Source organism: Pipistrellus kuhlii, unplaced genomic scaffold, assembly GCF_014108245.1.
Source record: "Pipistrellus kuhlii isolate mPipKuh1 unplaced genomic scaffold, mPipKuh1.p scaffold_m20_p_44, whole genome shotgun sequence".
Taxonomy (NCBI): Eukaryota; Metazoa; Chordata; class Mammalia; order Chiroptera; family Vespertilionidae; genus Pipistrellus; species Pipistrellus kuhlii.
In genome coordinates, this window is record NW_023425545.1 from 399,777 (window position 1) to 420,000 (window position 20,224).

General features: G+C 60.0%; 4 protein-coding genes and 1 long non-coding RNA gene across 10 annotated transcripts in view; 2 read left to right on the forward strand and 3 right to left on the reverse strand.

Annotated features, from left to right (window-relative positions):
* Positions 1-8,491, reverse strand: part of GGA3 (golgi associated, gamma adaptin ear containing, ARF binding protein 3) — a 17,722-nt gene extending 9,231 nt beyond the window's left edge. For 3 of the 4 annotated variants that reach the window (XM_045572179.1, XM_036412098.2, XM_036412096.2), the window contains exons 1-10: positions 8,353-8,491; positions 3,929-4,013; positions 3,729-3,804; positions 2,633-2,731; positions 1,825-1,948; positions 1,496-1,599; positions 1,295-1,375; positions 824-961; positions 208-289; positions 9-125 (exon numbers count right to left, since the gene is read on the reverse strand). In XM_045572179.1, the coding sequence (XP_045428135.1) occupies positions 9-125; positions 208-289; positions 824-961; positions 1,295-1,375; positions 1,496-1,599; positions 1,825-1,948; positions 2,633-2,731; positions 3,729-3,804; positions 3,929-4,013; positions 8,353-8,392 (946 nt within the window). In that variant the 5' untranslated portion in view covers positions 8,393-8,491. The remainder of the gene's footprint in view (positions 1-8; positions 126-207; positions 290-823; positions 962-1,294; positions 1,376-1,495; positions 1,600-1,824; positions 1,949-2,632; positions 2,732-3,728; positions 3,805-3,928; positions 4,014-8,352) is intronic. The other variant, XM_036412100.2, reaches the window with a different exon arrangement.
* Positions 296-4,022, forward strand: LOC123651285. Its single transcript, XR_006739898.1, has 2 exons — positions 296-711; positions 745-4,022. It is a non-coding gene; the product is annotated as an uncharacterized LOC123651285 (long non-coding RNA).
* Positions 8,492-8,647: 156 nt separating the features above from the next.
* MRPS7 (mitochondrial ribosomal protein S7) overlaps positions 8,648-20,224 on the forward strand; it is an 11,752-nt gene continuing 175 nt past the window's right edge. The window contains exons 1-5 of one of the 2 annotated variants that reach the window (XM_045572180.1): positions 8,648-8,779; positions 9,304-9,495; positions 9,604-9,667; positions 10,002-10,169; positions 10,964-11,187. In XM_045572180.1, the coding sequence (XP_045428136.1) occupies positions 8,697-8,779; positions 9,304-9,495; positions 9,604-9,667; positions 10,002-10,169; positions 10,964-11,185 (729 nt within the window). In that variant the 5' untranslated portion in view covers positions 8,648-8,696 and the 3' untranslated portion in view covers positions 11,186-11,187. Of the gene's footprint in view, positions 8,780-9,303; positions 9,496-9,603; positions 9,668-10,001; positions 10,170-10,963; positions 11,597-20,224 lie in introns of those variants that run through there. The other variant, XM_036412127.2, reaches the window with a different exon arrangement.
* MIF4GD (MIF4G domain containing) lies at positions 11,454-15,848 on the reverse strand. Of its 2 annotated transcripts, none has more exons than XM_036412131.2 (6): positions 15,710-15,848; positions 14,164-14,289; positions 13,153-13,262; positions 12,823-12,978; positions 12,644-12,736; positions 11,454-12,136 (listed from the first exon to the last, which is right to left on the reverse strand). In XM_036412131.2, the coding sequence occupies exons 2-6, from the start codon at positions 14,243-14,245 to the stop codon at positions 11,909-11,911; spliced, it is 669 nt and encodes a 222-aa protein (XP_036268024.1). In that variant the 5' UTR covers positions 14,246-14,289; positions 15,710-15,848; the 3' UTR covers positions 11,454-11,908. The 2 variants fall into 2 exon arrangements, with proteins under 2 accessions (XP_036268024.1, XP_036268025.1); XM_036412132.2 differs by lacking the exon at positions 15,710-15,848 and adding an exon at positions 15,635-15,653 and having other exon boundaries at positions 14,164-14,294.
* Positions 16,803-20,224, reverse strand: part of SLC25A19 (solute carrier family 25 member 19) — an 8,886-nt gene continuing 5,464 nt past the window's right edge. Inside the window, exons 5-7 of the mRNA XM_036412122.2 lie at positions 19,965-20,148; positions 19,359-19,489; positions 16,803-18,595 (exon numbers count right to left, since the gene is read on the reverse strand). Coding sequence (XP_036268015.1) covers positions 18,413-18,595; positions 19,359-19,489; positions 19,965-20,148 — 498 coding nt within the window. The 3' untranslated portion in view covers positions 16,803-18,412. The remainder of the gene's footprint in view (positions 18,596-19,358; positions 19,490-19,964; positions 20,149-20,224) is intronic.

Consider the following 20,224-nt stretch of genomic DNA (forward strand, 5'->3'; position numbering starts at 1 on the left):
CATTGTACCTTCCGAGTCCAACAGGGATGGGGTGGCCACCTCACCATTGATGGCCTGCCCTTCAATGATTGCTTTATAGGAGCTGATGACTCGGGAGAGGTTGTCACTGGCCTGCAGGATGTCTCCTAGAGTAGAAAAGACATCATCCCTGATCCTCCACACACACATTCAATTCCTGGGTCATCCTTGTCACTAGTCTTCACTTACCCAAACTACTGTCATTGTCTTCTGTCTCACTGGCTAGTTTAAATAACGTCCGCCTCTTACTCTCACACCGATCGAACAGCTCCTGGAAGAGACCCAGACATGGAAACCGGAGATCATCTCCGTTAGCATTCATGCCCCAATCACAGGCTCTCTTGGCTTCGTGGTCAGTTCTGATAGAGCTGGCCCAGCACAGTCCTCTGCTGCCAGCCTGCACCACACTGTCACCCAAATGCCTGCTTAGGCAGAGAAGTCACCAGGACGGACAAGGGCGAGTACACCCCTGCTGGCATGCGCTCAGAGTTCAGAATCTCCCTGTGCCCAAGAACAGGTGCCACATTCGGGCACACTCCAGGAGGCAAGGCTGAGAACAGCTCTCAGAGTCAGTGCACATGCAGCTCCTCTGCCCGGGGCGAGTTAGGCATGGCTCCCGCAGACTGGCGGTGCCAATCCCCTCTTTGGCTGCCATGTCGCTTCCTAAGTTAGGGACCATCAGATGTGTCCAAAGTCCAGCTATAAATTGGTAATTGGAGTCTGGAGGCAGCATCTTCAGCAGAGCAGGCACCTGGCGAAGGCTGCTCCCTGCCCAGAGCCCAGCTTGCTCGTGTTGGGGGGCTACCTTCATGAGCTCTTTATCTGCTTCCGACGAATCCTCCTTGCTGTAATGAAGCAGCATCTCACTTAGCAGCTTCACGTTGTTGTTCACCTCCTCTAAGGTGTGCAGGCGCTTGGTCACCTTCTGGACCCGTGCCTCATCCTGCAGAGGATCAAGGAGAAAGCTCAACTAGACTCATCCCACTGCCCCCCAAGTCCCACGGGGCCTGAGTCACCCCGGGGAACACTAGAGTGAGGCCACTCCTGGAGGCTCCCCAACGCACGGTGCTTAGGAGCCATGGGCCTCAGAACGTTAGCAGGTTTTCTGTTAAAGTGACAGTCCTGTCCCCGTCCACTACTGCTCCGCTATGCCGTCCACAGCCTCCAGGGGTGGCCTGGTGGCAGGGGCGAAGAGCAAGCTTGATGCCAAGGGAAAGGACTTCTGCTCCATGTCATGGGCTCCTCCACCCCACACCCAGGCCCAGAGCCCACTCACTTCCTTCACCATGGACTTGATCAGCTTGTTGGCCTCTTGCAGGTCATCTGGGTTTTTGCTTTTCAACAATTTGGCTAAAAGCTGGGTGAGAAGAGTATCAAAGGTGAAGGCGAAGGTAGCACTCCAGCTGGGGAACGGGAGCTCCCTGCAGCATGAGCAATGCCACACCTCCCTGAGGACTGCAGGCTGGATGCACTTTACCTTGGATTTCTCCTCGTCATCAAACACAGGGTTTTTGGGACGAGGCGGTGGAGAAGGGATCAGGGTCCTGTCCACAGGGATCAGGGGGTCAGACTGCACTATGCCTGAAAGGTGACACAGGTAGAGGGTTTGCTCACAGCCAGGGGACACATTCCTGTGATCAGGACCTGTAGGGGCAGGGACAAGCAGGCTCCACACAGCTCCCATCAACCTCCCATTGTCTTCAGGAGGGAGGAAGGGGTGTAGCTTGGGGGCAGCAGACACCCCTCATTTTCCTGGCCTCAGCCAGCCTTTGGGCTGTACGGAGGCTGAGGCGGGCAGGCACATACCCTGTCTCTTCAGCATGTGGTAAGCATCTTTGATCTTTGATTCTTCCGGCAGGGCCAAAGTCCAGCTATAAAGCAGCTCAATAACCTTGGTCTTCACTTTGTCAGACACCCTGTCCCCCAGGTACTAAGAGGCAAAAGGAAATCGGTAATTGGAGTCTGGAGGCAGAAACAGTGGGAAGGCGCTCTCGCAGCAATGAAATGGTCACTAAAGTTAAGAGCCCTCAGACGTATGGGAAGCCAGCAGGGATCAGGTGTGAGGCAGCAGGGTGGGGAGAGGACACTGCCTGGGGCCGAGCTGTATCCACCTGGGGTTAGGCAGGGGGCTGGGATCTCAGCCCTGAGTTCCCATGCACAATCTGCCAGGAACTACACTTTATCTCAAAGGAGCCAGTGTCTGTAGCACAAGAATTGTTCCCTCTGCTATAAGTTGGTGCCCAGAGCATAAGCAACACGAGTGAGCAACAGAACCTGAGTAGCTCAGTAAGGGAGGCTAGCTCCTTGTGTCCATGAGGCCGGCCACACACCTGGCTTCTGTGCTAGAAGCCAAAGGCCTGTGCCGTCCAGGCCCTCCCCAGATACACAGCGGCTGCCCTGCTGCTTGTATTTAGGCTGGGAGCCTGCCAGAGAGGTCTGCCTGTCCCTGTGACCTGTGGTGTCATCCGCTCCCCACAGGGCCCCGCGCTCCAAGGACGGGAGGCGAAGAAATTCGGATCCATGAGTTGCTGGCTGTGCAGTAACAGCGAGTAGGTGAAGGAGGGGGAGACACACTAAGGAAGTTCCTAGAAATTAGGAAACTGCACTGACTGACCTTTGGAGAGACGACTTTGATCAACTCATTCAAGAACCGGAACTTGCCCACTTCGTTGTGAAATCTCCGCCCACAGTTCTTCATACAGGCCTCCAGCACCTGCAGACACACAGGAGAACTCGTGGGGGTGCCGCAAGATGCTGCCATTTTAGAGGAGGAAAGAGGCCCCGAGAATGACTCTCATTCTGGGTCCAGGGTTCTTTCCACAAGCTGATCAACAATGTGGGGAGGTGGGAGGTAAAAGTTTTAATTGTTTCCTAGTTTTTAGATGACATGCTATGTTCCTTCCCCCTGCTCCCATTTATTTTCCTCTGGGACCATAGAACTATCATCAGCTTTCCTCTGCCTGCAGTTTAGCCAAGGAGCACGCCAGCCCAGGGTCCCGTCCTTGCTTCCGTCTCTGTAGAGCAGGGCTTTTTAGCTGTGCAATCACTGACAGTTTGCGCTGGTCATTTCTCATGAAAGCCTGTCCCATGTGTTGCAGGGTGTTTATATACCCACCTGATGCCAGTAGCATCTGTGACATGAAGCAACCAAAAGTGTCTCCATCTATCATCAAATGTCCAAAACCACCGAGAGCCTCTCTGAAGGCCGCTGCTCCACTTTAATCGCGACAAAGGCGCACGTGGGCTTCCTCTCTCCCCCTTCCTAGCACCGCCGTGGTCATACAGAACCCTGGGGTGACTCCTCCGGTCTCGGTGAGAGGATCTGTGCTTGAATCTTGTTTGCCTGAATAACCTCTAGATCTGCCTCTTGGTGTGACGCCTTCCCTTGGTGTGATGCATTACTTTTTGCGCCGGAATGACTTCTACTCACTTCCATTTTCTTCAGTTGGCCAGCTCTTAACCGGCAGGACAGCTCTGTCAACATCTCTTCCAGAAGCCTCCTCTGAGCCCCCCACTCCCCCTTCCCGGCTCAGGGTCTGCCTCTGGCTCCCTCCCTCAGCCTCTGCTTCGCCCACTAGACCTCAGTGCCGGGCAGTCAGCTTTGAAGCCCCAGTGCCTGGCACAAGGGCGCGCACGTTTTTAAAACATCTGACCAACATTCTAGAACAGCCTGGGCTCAGGAAGACCCACCCTCAGCATGAAAAACCTACCGTCAGGGCCTGGACTGCCTCCCATTCCTGTGGGGACTGGATCTTATGGGCCAGCAGTCGGACAGCGATCTGTGGCCTAGGAGACAAGCAGACCACATTTTCAGTCGCTGACCCTGAGCCCCTCTGGCTAGACCGCCTCGGCCTCAGCTTTGTGCCTTCCCAGTGACTGACACCTGTCCCCTTATAGCTCTGAGACTCACCCTTCCAGCTCCTTGTTGATCTGATCACAGAAGCCGATTATGTATTCCCAGTCCTCCTGGCGGTTGGAAGGATTGGTGGCCTTATCTTGGGACAGACCAAGAAGAGGACAACAGTTACAAAGAGCAAGGAGGACAGAGCAGAAGGTTTTCCCAATAATTGGCAGGCCTGGGTGTGAAGGTATGTTTTTCCCAAACTTCTTGTCTAACAGAAGCCTCGACAGCTCAGTCAGGCAGAAAATCACATGGTACCACTTGCTGTCCATATTGGGAAAATCACCAAGGAAACAGTTCTCAGCTCATGGAGCTTACAGAGTAGACCATCTTCGGCAAAACGAACACAAATAGACCTGGCCCATGTTGCTAAGTGGTTAGAGTGCCGACCAGCGCACCAAGGAGTCAGGGGTTTTATCACCAGTTGGAGCACATACTGGAGGCAACTAACTGATCCATGTTTCTTTCTCCCTCCGTCTCTAGAATCAATAAAGGAAGCATATCCTCGGAGCGTCAGCTTGGGGACTGAAGGGACCCGGGTTTGATTCCGGTCAAGGGCATGTACCTTGGTTGTGGGCATATCCCCGGTAGGGGGTGTGCAAGAGGCAGCTGATCGATGACTCTCTCTCGTCGATGTTTCTAACTCTCTATCTCTCTCCCTTCCTCTCTGTACAAAATCAATAAAATATATTAAAAAAAAAAAAAAAAGTGGCTGTAACTGCCATAGTGACCCACTGTCACCGTCCAGAGAAGCCCCGAGTCTCTCCCAGTTATCTGAAACCTTCTCAGGTGTTAGCGCGGCTGTGTTACTAATCCCGAACACCTGAGATGCTTACAGCTCTCACATGACAGCTAGAGGCGGTGGAAATACAAAATTAAGAGGGTCATACCCAACCCATCTTTATTATGTTGGGAACAGTCACACGTTTGTATAAGAAAAAGCAGCCTAGCTGAAACCGGTTTGGCTCAGTGGATAGAGCGTCTGCCTGGAGGACTCAAAAGTCCCAGGTTCGATTCCAGTCAAGGGCATGTACCTTGGTTTCGGGCACATCCGAAGTGGGGGTTGTGCAGGAGGCAGCTGATCGATGTTTCTAACTCTCTATCCCTCTCCCTTCCTCTCTGTAAAAAAAAAAAAAGCCTACTCACTCCCACTGTTTACAACTGGAAAAGTATCTTCCAATATAGATGTGGTCACCCCCTCTTCACCACACACACACACACACACACACACACACTCGCACCCACGCAACAGGCATTCACCAAAAGCGTATTTTTCCCAGACACGCTAGAATTCCAACAGCATTCCTGCTTCCAGGAATTCGGCCTGCTTGCTTTTCACTGTGTTCACCTTCTCTAGAACCCCATTTCCTTTCATCTCGGCAGAACTTTCTACTGCAAACCTGCAGGGAGCGCTGTGCCTACACATGGGCACAGAAGCCCTGGTTTCAGCAGCCCCACTTCGGACCACCTCCCGGGCTCTCAGCCAGCTCCAGGCCGGAAGAATCCACTGGGGACCACTCTGGGTGGATGGATGGCTCCATCTGCCCGCTGCCTCCCCAGGCAGGTGCACACGACCTTCCACCCACTCACCACTCACCATCACCTGCACACAGGCGACATCAGGCTTCCCTCGCAGACCCTGCCGTCTAGAATTGCCCCTTTGGGATCTACTCTGACTCAAGGTTTCCATTTCAGATCTTTACTGAAAGTCTCTCTTCTGTGTCTGTGCCTCCAGTTCCCTCCTCTCATTTTCAGCTTAATTCCATCACCAGCCTTGACCGTCGTGGGACCTCGTAAGACAAGTAGGGATGGAAACAGCAGCATTGGCTACCCCATCCCAGCCTAGCTCAGATGCTCCAGAGACAGTTCTATGCAGCAAAAAAATCAAAAATAGGCAGAGGCGAGAACAAGGGGTGAAAGAGAGTGGAGTGCCAACCTTTATTGCTGGGGGCCAATCACCGGTGTTTGCTAGGCACCCACAGAAAATCAAGCACACAGCATGCCAGGCTCTGGGGGGAATTCAGGAAAAGCACAAGACTGGGCTCCTACCCTGGACGCAGCAGGGGCTTCTGCAATAATTCTGGCAAACTACGGAGTGACAAGGCCCTAGAGCAAGCATGTCAAACTCAGAGGCTAACACAGGCCACATAAACATGGCCTGGGGCCCACGGGCCATGAGTTTGACATGCTTGCCCTAGCATAGGATGTGCTCGAGCCCAAGCACTGGTTCGTTCACTTGCTCTAGTTCATACCATTAACTCATTTGACTTACGACTCTTCATAAGATAAAAATATTGAAAGTCCAAAATGCACTTAATACTGCTGCAACACGCGAGACATAGCCCGAGCAAATAACAAGTTGGAGTGTAATTGTAAGCGCTTCTTTGGTACAGATATGAGACTAAAAACAAAGTCGTCACTTCTCCTTCGGACTTCCCTAATTCTATGACACAGCTTCCTGCGCCCTGACTTTCAGGCACCCAGGTCTGAACCCCTACTGTTGACCTCTCTTCCCTCGCCTCTCCCACTCATCTATTTCTCAGTCCATAGTCCCTTCCTTCTCAACGTCTTTTTAAATTTCTCCCCCATCTTCTTATCCCTGCCCCCACCCTTCCCCACCTCCCTCACACCGGTTTCCAGAATGTCTGCTCCAATCCATCCTATAAAAAACCCCAGTAGCAATTCTCCTGAAAACTGACTTCTCAAGGAAGAGTGGGCGAGGGGGTCTGACAGATGTAGACATGTAAACTCCGCGGGCTGGAATTGCAAAGGTGTAACTCCCCAGCTTCCGTTCCCATCGCTCTCCCACAGAAACCCCCAAACACCAAACACCCCGACTGCACGCCCCAAACCAGGGTTCATTCATTCGCTTGGTACAGTTCACACCTTTAAGACTTACCACTGTGTGACATCCAGAGAAAGTCTTCCTAAGCTGAAAATACCGTTAAATCGAAAATGCATGTAACACACCTACCTACCCAACATTACTGCTTAGCCTAGAACACGATATCCAAAAAGCACTGGCAGCGCCGTTCAGGGTAGGTATCCGCTGTTTACGCTTGTGCTCCAGCGGCCGGTGGGCGCCGGGCTTGCTGGCACTGCCTGGAGAGAGTACCCTCCTGCAAAACGCTAGCCTGGGAAAGGGTCAGATTTCAAACTCTGAAGTACGATTCCTACTGAACGCTTAGCGCCAGTAATGTCGAAAAATTGTGTGGAACGATGGTTAAGTCGGGGACATCTGTAGTCCCTGCAGATACCATCCCATTCCCCTCTCCTCATCTCCCTTCTCCCTCAAAAACAGGTCTGTGCCTCTCTTATTTCAAAACATAACTCTACACCTAGTAAACTCACACTGCTCCAATGTCCTCATGGATATCTGGGAATCAACCAGCTCCAGTGCTGCTGTGTTCTGATTGGGTGGCCCTGGCAGGGGTTTGACTAGTCAGGTGGCCCCTCTGTGGGCAGCTGTGCCAGTATCTGCTTCACCAGGAAACCTGACCAGTGAATGTCTTGGAGCGCTGTAAGCCTCCTGGAGAACAGTCCCAGAAGCGCTGTGACCTGCCTACAACGGCAGATTGAGCGGATGTGACCTCGGTTCACCCACCTGAAGGGAGTTTATTAAGAAAGGCCGGGCAATTGGAGGAACAGCCCTCAGCTCCAAGGCCTGGAGGCTCTAGCGAATAAGAGCTCTCTGCAGAGCTCATGTCCTGGGCATCTCTCCGCGCCGACCACCACGTCCAGCTTGCCCCCTCAGAAGCCTGCAGGAGCCTCCGCTAGCGCCCAGGAAAGTGGCCCTCCGAACCCCTCGGCAGGGCGCTGCCAGCTCAAAGCTGCACCCGCGATCCTAGCAAAATGGGCCGCTGCACCCGGCGTCAGGCTGGGCGCCCCGCTCCGCTCCGCGGTCCAGGTGCGCGCGGGGCGGGGGCGCAGAGCTCGGCTCCTGATCTCTGGAACACCCGCACCTCAAACATTCTGCCTGCGCCACGCGGTCACTTCCCGCACACACGGTCCCGGTCCTGAAGCCGCGCGTGTGGGCTCGGAGCACCCGCCGCTCCCGGAGCGTCAGCCCAAACCGGGCGCTTCCCCTCGGCGGGGACTGCGCCGCCCGCAGCCCCATCACGCCCTCCCCGGCGGCCGGCAGCGCTTGGCTGTCACCGTCCCGGAGCCCGGAGGCCGGGACAGGACCGAGCTCACGCCCACGCGCGCGGGAGGGGAGGAGGCGGCGCAGCCCGGGCAGCGGATGCGGCGGGGCCGGCCGCCCAGCCGGGGAGGGGGCGTGATCGCGGACGCTCGCGGCGGCGGCGGCGGCGGCGGGCCCAGGCGCAGGCTGACAGGCGGCGCCGCCGCGGGGCCCGGGGCCCGGCCGCAGGGGTGCAAGGAGGGCCGGCGCGGTGGTGGCCCGAGGACATGCAAAAGTGGCCGCGGATACTCACTCAGCCAGGACTCCAGGCTCTCTCCTTCCGCCTCCGCCATATTGCAGCCGCCCGGGCCAGGCCCGCGGCCTCAAACCTCGCGACAACCTGCGAGAGCGGGGCCTGGGCGGGGCCTGCATGGGGGCCTGAGAGGAGCGAGCGCCTGACTGCGATGGGGAACGGGAGGGCGAGTGTTTGTTTCCTTTGGATTCTTGCTTTTGGACCTCGGGATCAGAGACTCTTAACGCGCTGATTGATGGAGTGATGCGCAGATTGAGGACCCCCGCGGGGCCTTTTCCTCGTCTTCCGTCACTCGCTCAGGCACGCCGCGGGCAGTTCTCGTGGGGTCCTCGCGGCAAACCAAGATGGCCGCCCCCTTGGTGAAGGCGCTGCTCCGGTGCTCGGACCTGACGCTGGGCGTACGGAGCGCCGCCCTGCGGTTCCCAGGGTGAGAGGGCGGCGGGCAGCTGGGAGGCCGCTTGGGTCTTCACCGGGAGGAAGGAAGGGGCCGCAGGCAGGGCGCGCGGGGCCTGCAGACAGCCTGGAGGCCGGGCTAGCTGGGTCCAAAGCTCTGAACTAGCGACGTGACTTCGGGCCGATCGGAAGGCTTGGTCTCTGCCCCCTGCCCGCGGGGGTTCTGGCTGGGAGTTAAAAGCACGGTCTTGCTAAAGAGCTCAGCGTGGGGGTTTTCTGTGCTGGGAGTTGGGGGGAGAGATGCATAGGCGGTTTCCACCCTGAGGTTCAGGAGCCCGCCCTTGTCGTTGGCACAGGACGAGGAGGAAGCTTTCCTGGCCTGTTTCGGGGAGGTCCTCCTTCCTCTTGAGACAAGAGCCAGAATTACTGCTGTTCAGGTTGGGCTGGCGGTGTGCGTCGCTCCCTGCTCAGCGGGCTGGCAAACATGCCCATTGTTAAGTCAAGCCTCTCCACTTGTGGAGTCAGCTTTGCTCCCACCTCCTCTTCCTGGTCTCCCAGGTTAACCCAGGTGCGTTGGAGCCGCTACAGCGCAGAATTCAGGGATCCCCTGATTGACAAGGAATACTACCGCAAGCCCTTGGCAGAGCTGACGGAGGAGGAGAAGTTTGATCGGGAGCTCAAGAAGACTCAGCCCATCAAAGCTGCCCCGTCGGCGCACACAAGCTCGGTGTTTGAAGACCCCGTGATCAGGTTAGAGGAGACGCTTTTGTTCCCCTGGGTCCATCCCAGGGAGGGTCGCCAGGAAGGATTCTGGGACACAGCCTTGGAAAGCTCACCATGTTTCTTTTCTCCTTGAAGTAAATTCATCAACATGATGATGAAAGGAGGAAACAAAGTCCTGGCGAGATCCCTCATGACACAGGTAACTGGTTCCTCTCGTCTTTCTTTCTCTGTAGCTTTGCACTTGTCTCTTTCAGCTTAGCATGAAAAAGAGTGGATTCACGAACCTGTCATTGAAATGAACTTGTATGTGTGTGTGTGTGTGTGTGTGTGTGTGTAGGATGAACCACTGCCATTCCCCTCCCCTCTTCCAAACTTCAGCCGCTCTTCCCGTCCTGGCGGCGGCGGAGGAGGCATTTAAGAACTCTGGCACTGCTCTGAGAGCGGGATGATGGGAGTGAAGGGCAAGGCACTCGCTGAGCTGGGGAAACCGTTTGGGATGCCCGGACAGCCCCTGCCACTGTGTCCCGTTGCAGACCCTGGAAGCTGTGAAAAGGAAGCAGTTTGAGAAGTTCCATGCTGCTGCTTCAGAGGAACAGGCAAACATTGAACGCAACCCCTACACCATCTTCCATCAGGCCCTGAAGAACTGCGAGCCTGTGATCGGGCTGGCACCCATCCTCAAGGGGGGCCGCTTCTATCAGGTGAGTGTGCAGGCTGGGAAAACGATGAGGGGAGGCATTCCTGCAGGTGGGAGGGACCAGAGTTGGATCAAGATTAATAGCTTTCTAGGGGCCAGAGACCAATAGGATCTGATCATGTGAGTCCCGTAGCGTTAAAGATGACAGAAAAGGAAGAAAACAAAGAAGTACCCAAGTGACCTCTTCTGGAGCCCTAGACCCCCCCAAAAATCTTGTGTTCTGTCAGTTTCTCATGGCGAGAGGCCATTTATACCTCATCCTTTATACACCGTGTCTACTCTAGTGCTTGAAACTGATGCTTCATCACCATTTGTTGAACTGAACTAGGTGCCCCCAATAGTATTTAATTATGTTTCATTGTCATAAGTGGGTGTTCTCATCTTTTTCGGTGTAAACTTCATAAAAATTGAGACTTTCTTATTGCTGTCTGTGTCCCTAGGGTCTGTCATGATACACAGTGAGGACCTGGCAAATGACTCTTGGGCAAGAGGGTCTTATTTTTAGGCACCTGTCATCTGCGCTGGCTGTCACCCCAGCTGATCAGGCTTTTCCCAATGGGTGCTTGTTAACTTGGCTGAGCTTATATATACAGATAGAGGTCAGCGCTTCATGCTGATGCCTGCTATGCTGAGCTCACCCACAGCTGAGGGAAGCTCAGAGGAAAAGACGGCCCTCTCCTCAGGAGCCTTGCGAGGGCTGCCCTAGGGGGAACCTGCGGCCACTCCTCAGAGCTCGTGGAAGGAGGCTGCAACCCTGGCTAATTCCCGGCCAACCGTGCCGTGTCCTGTCTTGCACAGGTGCCTGTGCCCCTAAGCGACCGGCGCCGGCGCTTCCTGGCCATGAAGTGGATGATCACCGAGTGCCGGGAGAAGAAGCACCGGCGGATGCTGATGCCGGAGAAGCTGTCGAAGGAGCTGCTGGAGGCTTTTCACAACCAGGGCCCTGTGGTCAAGAGGAAGCACGACCTGCACAAGATGGCTGAGGCCAACCGCGCCCTGGCCCACTACCGCTGGTGGTAGGAGCGGCGGGCTCCGGAGCCGCCCAGGGCTCTCCGCTGCTACTCTGGAAACACCGAGCTTCCGCTGTAGCTCCTTAAGGCGGCCCCCCGGGAAGGATGGTGCAGCGTATTTACTGCTTTACTTTCCATCGTGGCCGGAACTCGCTCTCCCTGCCCCACCTTGTAAAGAGGGAATATGTGGACTTGGATTTTCCCCAAGAAACTTGGGGCCCACCCAGCCTTCTCTTTCATCTGCTTGGGTGGACTTCTGGGTGATGAAGGGAAGCATGTTAGTATCTCAAAGGTTTATTAGGAAACTCTCACCCTGAACTGTGTAGCATGTGATACAGTACTGCCACCCATGAAAACTGGAGGAAATACATCTGTTTCCAAAGTGGTCCTTATACAAAACATATAAAAATTTCTGGTGTGACTTGTACCCTGCACCTTTCCCCCTTGAAATTCCAAAGCATCCTACCAGAGGCTATGGGTACCCATTTTACAGATGGGAAACCGAGGTGCCAGTGGTTACACAGTGCAGTGGTGGTTAGGATATGGTGGGACGTATGGGAGAGACTGAGGGGAGGAGGAGAAGCTCAGGGCAGAACCCCTGGATAAGTGGGAAACCTCTCGGGAGCTGCTGAAGGCTGGAAGTGAAGTCTGGAGGAGCAAAGACTGCTGGGAGGTGGAGGTGGGAGGTGGCAGAAGCAGGCCAGTGCTGCTGGCGGGAAGCCGGTCCGGAGGCCTAGTCGGAGACTTCGCTGTAGTAATACTTGTGGGCGGCTGGGGTCATCTTCCAGCCAGCGGCCCGGAACTCGATGATCTCCAGCAGCAGCAGCTGGGCCAGCGAGCTGAGGTCGGTGAGGAGCAGGAAGCCGTCCCGGATGAGGACAAAGAGCTCATCCATCCGCTGCCTGTTCATCTTCTCTAGCTGCTCCCCGACGCGGTGCAGCTGCAGCACCAGGCAGTCCACCTGCAGGGACCGCGGGAGGTGAGCCAGGCAGGGCCACCGCCGCACAGAGCGGCCATTTACTGAGCTCTGCCTGCGTGCCAGGCGCCGTACGTGACACCGGACACGCATTCCCCCACTTCACCCTCACACCACCCGGCGGGCAGCACCCGAATCTTCTATGACAGGAAGCGAGCTCAGGGACGTGTCTGAGGTCTCCGCCTGGGCCCGGAGACAGGCCTGTCTGCAGACTGCAGCTGAACCCGCTTCCTCCCCCGCAGCGCCCGGCCCTGGTTTGGTTTCTGGCCAGCAGCGTCCACAGCTGGCCCAGGCTCTCGCCATTTTGTAGGCTGGCTGTCCTGCCGGGAGGAAGCCGCTGAGCCGGGAGGTTTTGGCTGCTGTCTGTTCTGGGTCAATGCCAGACTTGGCAGCTTGTCCTGTAACCGATAGGCCTTAACGGCCCCCTGGCTCCTGCTCCGCAAGGGATGCCCTCAAGCCGCCCACCCCGCCTTCAGGGCCAGGGCCACCCACCTCCTCCTCCTCGCTCAGACTGTCGGGCTGGGCCAGCCGGAAGAGGCAGTCATAGACGGGGTTCACCAGGGCCATCATGGGCATGTTGTTCACCTGTTGGGAGAGCAGGGGTCAGAGCACGGGCTCAGTGGCCTCCGGAGACAGGCTGGCCGCTGCACAGGGTGCCTGGGTGGCCTCACCCTCAAGTAGTCGAAGATGTTGCAGATGAAGGTGACATAGCAGACCCAGCCCCGCGGGGAGCGGGCGCGCAGCTGCTCCCGGGCCTGGTACTCCTGCTGCAGCCGGTTGAGGAGGCCTCGCCGGAAGACACTCTGGCCCGCTTGCTTGCTCTCTGCCTGTGAGCCAGAGGAAGGGTGGCGGCATTGGGGGCGGGCAGTGCCATCACAGCCCTCACCTGAGCTCCGGGCCGAGGACCCTCCTCTCTGCCGGGGGCAAGTCCTTCGCATCTCTGCCCATCTCTGCCCACTCCGGAACCAGGTCTCCCCTCTTCTCCACCGGCGCTCCCCAACCTGAATGACGGCATAGCACATGCGTCCTGCTTCCTTGCTGAACACGCGGTCCTGCAGAGAATGGTCCACAATCACATTGGCCACTTTCTCCAAGTCCACGGCACCTGGATCTGGGGCAGAGACAGGCAGGCAGGCTCCACCTGCTCCTGAGGACTGGCGATGTTTACAGAAGGGCACAACCAGTACATGCTCACATTTCACTCAGATCAGAACACACGGGAGCCACACGCAGCTCTGCCTGGGGGAAGGCCAGCAGCTGACAGACTAATCAGAGGATGCTAGTTTTGAGGCAGAGCTTTACAGGAGCAAGTGTTCTCAACACGCCCTGAACCCCCGACGTGAGCAGGCCAACAAGCTCAGCTTGGCAGGTGGTGGCACTGCCCATTGTGAACCGAGTCCCACTTCTGTCCTGAGTGCTGCGGGGAGGCCCTGGTCCAGGACGAGGACCCTGTCTCCCCTGCCAAGCTCAACACTCCATCCTCTGCCCCGACTCGGCAGCTCTGCACGTCCCAGAGCGCTGGCTGCAGCCACAACAGGTCCAATTTAAGGACTTACAGAGCAGGGACTGTTCTGTGCCCCATGCCCCTTCCATGAGCACCTAAAAGTTACAAGGCCCTGGCCGGTGTGGCTCAGTGGATAGAGCGTCGGCCTGTGGACTCAGGGGTCCCGGGTTCAATTCTGGCCAAGGGCACATGCCTGGGTTGCAGGCTTGATCCCCAGTGGGGGGGCGTGCAGGGGGCAGGTGATCAATGATTTTCATCATTGATGTTTCTATCTCCTCTCTGAAATCAATAAAAATAATTTTAACAAAATTAAAAGTTACAAGGAAGTATGTAACTATAATTCACACTCCCAAATGCTGGCTTCTCTCTTGGTCTGAGAGTTACGTTGCTGACTCCTCTTCACAGAGATCAAAGGACATTCCCAGGCTATGGCTCAGTCCTCTGGTCCTGTCCCCAGGGCCCCGCGTCTGCAGCTCCAGCCCCCGGCTCAGGGGCTCCGCACGCTCACCTTTGAGTGCTGTCTTCAGCAGCTGCTGGGTCTCTGCATCAAAGGACTGGATTCTATACTCCTCTCTGCCAGGCTCCCCCATGGCATCGGCCCAGCGGCTCTGTCCTGGGGGGTTAGTGACAGCACCTGGGAGGAGGGGGGGAAGGGAGGGGCCTCAGATGTGGAGGGCGAGGCCGGGATTCCGATTCCCAGACTGCGGGGCTGGCCGCTGCTTGGGACAGGTACTCCTGGGCAGTCCTTGGCATTTGACAGTTGGCTGAGTGCCCACCAAGCTTGGCTTCTGGTAGAGACTGGGCACCAGCCAAGCACCTGCTGTTTAGGAGCCCGTGTAGCATCTGGGATTACATAAGAGCAAGAGATGAAGCGTGGAAGCGCCTACCCTCCAGTCCCAACAGGAGGCAGTGATTCTCAGCTGATGGGGTGGGGTGGGTGCGCTGGGCTGGGGGTGTAGGCACTTGCCTGCCCATATAAACGGGCTTGAAGCTGCCGGCATTCTGGGCGAATGAGAAGGCTGGGGGTTGGAGGTGGGGGGGAGGGTTGGAGGTGGGGGGGAGGGCTGTAGGTGGGGGGGAGGGCTGTAGGTGTGGGGGAGGGCTGTAGGTGGGGGGGAGGGTTGGAGGTGGGGTGGAGGTGGTGAGGGAGGGTTGGAGGTGGGGGGGAGGGTTGGAGGTGGTGAGGGAGGGCTGGAGGTGTGGGGGGGAGGGCTGGTGGTGGTGGGGAGGGTTGGAGGTGGGGGGAGGGGAAGAGGGGAGGGGGGAAGGGTTGGAGGTGGTGAGGGAGGGCTGGAGGTGGGGGGGAGGGTTGGAGGTGGGGGGAGGTGGTGAGGGAGGGCTGGAGGTGTGGGGGGAGGGCTGGAGGTGGGGGGGAGGGTTGGAGGTGTGTGTGGGGGGCTGGAGGTGGGGGGAGATGGTGAGGGAGGGTTGGAGGGGGGTTGGAGGTGGTGAGGGAGGGCTGGAGGTGTGGGGGGAGGGCTGGAGGTGGGGGGGAGGGCTGGAGGTGGGGGGGAGGGCTGGAGGTGGGGGGAGGTGGTGAGGGAGGGCTGGAGGTGGGGGGAGGTGTGTGGGGGAGGGCTGGAGGTGGGAGGGAGGGTTGGAGGGGGGGAGGTGGTGAGGGAGGGCTGGAGGGGGGAGGGGGGAGGGCTGGAGGGGGGAGGGGGCTCCTGGCCCAGCTTTAGCCAGGGCACTTGTGTCCTCGGAACCCTTCCACGCCTGGCGGAGGGCGGGCGGAGGGTGGGCGGAGACTTCTTCGCCGCCTGCAGGTTGGGAGCCAACCCCGCCCGGCGGCTCTCCCGGCGGCTCTCCCCGGGCCGGGCCGGTTAGCCTCCGGAGGGGAGGGACTCCGGCGGCCCACTCCGGGCCCTTCCCCTTGAAGGGCGCGGGAAGATGTCCCTCAGAGGCAGTCCCAACTGGAGCGCCTCTGGACGCGGTGCCACCCCTGGTCACGGGGGACGACCTTGGGGGTCCCAGACCTGCAGCTTCCCTACGCCCGGGACGCCGCTCCGTCCGGGGCCCGCAGGGGAGGGAGGCGGCTGAGCGCCAGGACCCACCTGCCCGGCCGGTGCGGCGCCCGCGAGCCCGGAGACCGTTCGGCGGGCATGGCGCGCGCCACCCACGTCCGCCACGGCCGGTGGGAACGGCGCCGGGCGGCGGCTTAGGTCACTTCCTACCGCGGCGCCGGGGGGCGGGGCCTGCGGTGAAAGGGGGCGGAGCGGGGCCTGCGATGGGCGGGGCCTGTGGATGGGTGTGGTCAACGAGTGGGCGGGACCGAGGCGGCTTCGCCCCGCAGCGCCACCTGCCGGAGTCCCGGTGACTGACCTCACCTGCGGGCCTGCCCCAGGCCCTCGGCGCGGGGAGGGGCCGGGCTGCCGGGACCCCGCCCCTCTGCCCCCGTTCTCCTCGCCGGTGCGCCCCGCCTGTCGGGGCCAGGCAGCTCGTGGCGCTGGGGGACCCGCTGCTGCGCCCGCAGGAAGCCCGGGCTCAGCTGAAAACCGGCCCGGAGCCTCCGCGGGCCGCGCGGCGTGGGAGGGGCCGGGGACGTGGCCCGCGCCCGGGCGGCCGGAGGGAGGGGGGGGGATTTGGGGGTAGGGCAGAGGTGGGGGGAGGAGGACTGGGGGGGAGGGCAGAGGTGGGTGGAGGGGGGACTCGGGGGGAGGGCAGAGGTGGGTGGAGGGGGGAGTCGGGGAGGGCAGAGGTGGGTTGTACAGGGGGAGTGCAGAGGTGGGTGGAGGGGTAGGTGCTGGCCGCGTTTTCCTCCACCCCCGCCCCCCAATTAGAAGGGAAGGGGGCAGGAGGGGAAGGCCTGGACCATTTCCCACTGCCCTCCTCTCCTGCTCCAGACGTTACAGGTAAAGGACGTTGAAAATCAGGGGGGAGGATTCTCCTAGTGCCAACTTGCAACCCCTGACTGAGCAAGCCCCGGCTGCGTCTTCCTTGGCTGTGGCTGGCGGAGGCGCGGGCCAGCAGCCGCCAGGGCCACCCCAGTCCGCCCTGGTGCAGGGCGCACCGCCGGCGGCAGGGCACGCCTGTTCCCTTGGCTCAGACAGGGGTGTTGATGGGTCTCCTGGCGCCCAGGTTCTCCTCCTGTTAGGAGGGCCGAAGCCGTCCTCAGAAAACGCAGCAAAGGAAGCCGTGAGCAGGAGAGGTGAAGAAATAGTTTACTTCGATGGGATTTTGTAGAAAATACATTCAGGCCGCTCCCTCCCGCAGCGCCAGGCCCAGGACTTCAGTGCCCAAACCCCGGCGGGTGTCCCAGTGCCCTCCGGTCACAGCCTGCACCTTCATAACCCGCAGCCAAGGGCAGGCGAGCTTCAGGATTCGGGGTCCCAGCATCACGAAGGCCCAGCCGAGGCAGGGAACTGCAACAGGAGAGAAGGGGCCAGGCTCCGGGAGAGAGGGCCCCCACGCCAGGCCTGCTCCCAGCTGGCGCCTTCCTGAGACAGTGGCTGGAGCCGGAGCCGGAGGGGAGGGGGCAGGCGGGGTCCCGCGCCCACTGCGGAGCCCCCCACAGGTGGGTGCCCCTCGGCTGGGAGGTCTGGGAGAAGGTGGCTGTTTCATATTCTCTTCTCTAGAAGCTGGAGTGTCTCCCGCGCCTGGAGGGATGGGTCCTCTGCTCCTCTCCCCGGGGCACCTGTGCCCCCTCACGGGGCTGCTCCCCCTCTTCCCTCTGCCCCCCATTCACCGGGCTGCGCCACAGCGGGCCCCTCTGGGGGGGCAGAGGAGACACACGGCCACACGCCGAGCCGGGAAGGCGCTGAGGGCAGCTGATGCTCAGCCCCTGGCCCAGCTGTGCCCCTTCCCACCCAGAGGGCTGCCCGGCCCCACCCGGAGCCGTCCCAGGTCGGCTGCCTTCACCCACCCGCCCCCCTCAGCACTGCGCCCCCTCCCGCGGGGCTGCGGTGTCTGCCTTCCCAGCCCGGCCGTGGCTGTCCGGCGGGGGCGGGGGCGGGGGCGGGGTGGTCAGAAGGTGACCGGTTCAGCTTGGATTCCTCCGCCAGAACCAGAAGCCCAGCTGCCGGAGCCCCCCCCCCCCCCCCCCCTGAGGAAGTGGAATCTGGGGAGGGCGGGGCACGGCTGGTGTCCGGGAGAGAAGGCGGAGGGGTGAGGTGAGGAATGCACTTTGGCCTCCGTGTCCATTAAACAAGCTGGAGGGAGCCAGCGCCCCCGCCCCTGGCGAGTCCCAGCCTCAGTCAACCTAAGCTGCGGCCCGGCCGGGGTCGGGGAGCCGGAGGCGGAGGGCTGAGTGCAGCTGCTCCCTTGGACCGGGGCTGGAGACGCATGAGGCCCTGGGCCCCGCCTGCCGCGGCATCAGGGCGAGTTATGTCTGACCGAACCCCGCAGGCGCACGCTTACGATGGTAATTCTGAGTGGCCAGCGAAGGCCGTTATACAGGTCCACTTGGCCCCCGGCAGGAAAAAGTCCCAGCCCTGCCTCAGGCTGCGGGCCAGACGGAAGGGAGACTTCAAGCTGGACTGGAGCGGCTGGGACCCCACCACGCCCTCAGCCCCCTCCCCCGTGTCCGCAGGGAGAACGCCCTGGCCCTCCCGGTGGCATCCAGGCTGGTGGGTGGAGGCTGCGGCCTCCGGGCCTCTGGGTGCTCCGGGCTCGGCCGGCCGAAGGGGCCGGGACGGCCTCCGGGCTCGGACAGCCGGCCGGAGGGGCCGGGAGGGGCCGGAGGGCCTCGGTGCAGCCGAGGTGGCCGGTGGAGTCTCACTGCAGGAGCTGGCTCGGGGGAGACCGGGCCGTGGCGGCCGCTAGCTGTCGGCCTTCCTCACGCGCTGGAAGAGGCTGCAGAAGAGCTCGTACCAGAAGAACATGAGGCCGGTGGCCAGCGCGGCCTTCAGCAGGCTGGGGCTCAGGCCCTTGAAGAAGCCCCGCACGCCCTCCTCCCGCAGCACCTGCCCCGCGCAGTCCAGCAGGCCGCGGTAGTGCCGCACCTGGGGGAGGGGGGTACGGGGTGAGGGTGAGGGGAGGGGGCACAGCACGGACACGGCTCTGTTCTTCTCTGGAAACAACGCCTAGCGCATCGCAGCTCCCGTAAACGCGCTGGGTGACGGAATGGGTGCAAAAAGAGAGAAAGCCCTGGCCGGTGGGGCTCAGCGGATAGAGCGTCGGCCTGCGGACTGAAGGGTCCCAGGCTCGATTCCAGTCAAGGGCATGCACCTGGGTTTCAGGCACATCCCCAGTAGGAGGTGTGCGGGAGGCAGCTGGTCGGTGTTTCTCTCTCCTGTTTCTAACTCTCCCTCTCCCTTCCTCTCTGTAAAAAAAACACACACAACAATCAATAAAATATATTTAAAAAAGACAGAGAAAAAGTTAACTCCGATCTTTCTCTTCCCAGATGAAGTGGCTGGAACTCTGCGCTGGACAGAGAGCCCTCCCTCCGGCCTGGCGGCTCCAGCTGCTTGTGGTTCTTAAGGACCCAGAGGCACTGCCCGCCCCGGCCCTCGGGGCAGCAGGTGTGAACGTGGCCCTCATTGGCTCTCAGCCTGACCAGTGCCCCCTCCCGCCCGGCCTTCTCCAGGCGACCTGCTCCCCACAAAGGCCCCAGCAGCTCCCGATGCCCATGCCCATGCAGTGACCTGATGAACCGAGTCCCAGCTCTGAGGCCCAATGTTCCTTTGTTCGGAACTCAGCCTCCCTCTCTGCCCCGCCTTCTCCCCCAGCCCCTCCACCCCGGTGGGGCAGGGGCCAGCTCACCTGGCCGAAGCTGGCTCGGGCCTGCTCGAACCCTCCGACCTGCAGCCGCTTCTTAAAGAGGTCCAGGGGGTACGTGAGGGTCTTGCTGATGACTCCCGCGGCACTGCCACAGAGCAGGTTTTTGAGGTTCCCTGAACCGGAAATAAGCGGGGAAATGAGGAAAATGCAATGGAGGGTAGACAACGAATTCAAGATCATGAACTCTGTCCCCATCAAACAAAAGCCCACAGCCACCCTTGCTCTCCGAGGAATTTAATCCAGGAGACGGAGAACCAGACACGGCCACTCCGGCAAGAACGACAAGGGACCGCAGACGGGAGGGGTGGCGGCAGCGTGGGTGCGAGTCCCCGGTGCTCGGCCTCCCTCGGAGGCCATGGGGCCTCGGGCTCGCGGGGAACAGGATGTCCCTCCCCTGCACCTCCGCCCTGAGCAAAGCCAGCAGCGCACAGCCCTCCGCAGGAGCTGGAAAGGTCGCCGGCGCCACGGCTGGTGTGGCCACTGCGGGTGTGGCCGGGGCTGGAAGCAGAGGCACTGGGCGCGGCTGCCGGCAGAGCCGGGTTCTGGGCCCCGTGCTGTCTCCCTTCTGCCCTCCGTGGGCTGCCTCACCGTTTCCCTTGCCTTCGGCGGGCGTGGCCCACTCGTACACGCGCTTCAGGGAGCTGTAGAAGGAGAACTGGAAGCCGGCGTAGGGGAAGATGGCCATCATGGTGGGGTTCAGGCCTTTGTAGAACACCAGGGGGCCTTCCGTCCGGTACATGGTGGCCACGGCGGCCCGCAGGGTCCGGTACACCTGGAGGCACACGGGCCCCTCGAGCGAGCGGCCCCGGGCACGGCCCTCCGCCCCCCCGGGCGCACCCTGCCGAGGA

Excerpts from the sequence above, each read along its gene's own strand:
- MIF4GD (XM_036412131.2), bottom strand. The coding sequence starts at position 14,245 with ATGGGGGAGCCTGGCAGAGAGGAGTATAGAATCCAGTCCTTTGATGCA. Across the intron at positions 13,263-14,163 it reads GCTGAAGACAGCACTCAAAG|ATCCAGGTGCCGTGGACTTG; the intron begins GTGAGCGTGCGG and ends TCTCTGCCCCAG. Across the intron at positions 12,737-12,822 it reads ACATCTTCGACTACTTGAGG|GTGAACAACATGCCCATGAT; the intron begins GTGAGGCCACCC and ends CTCTCCCAACAG.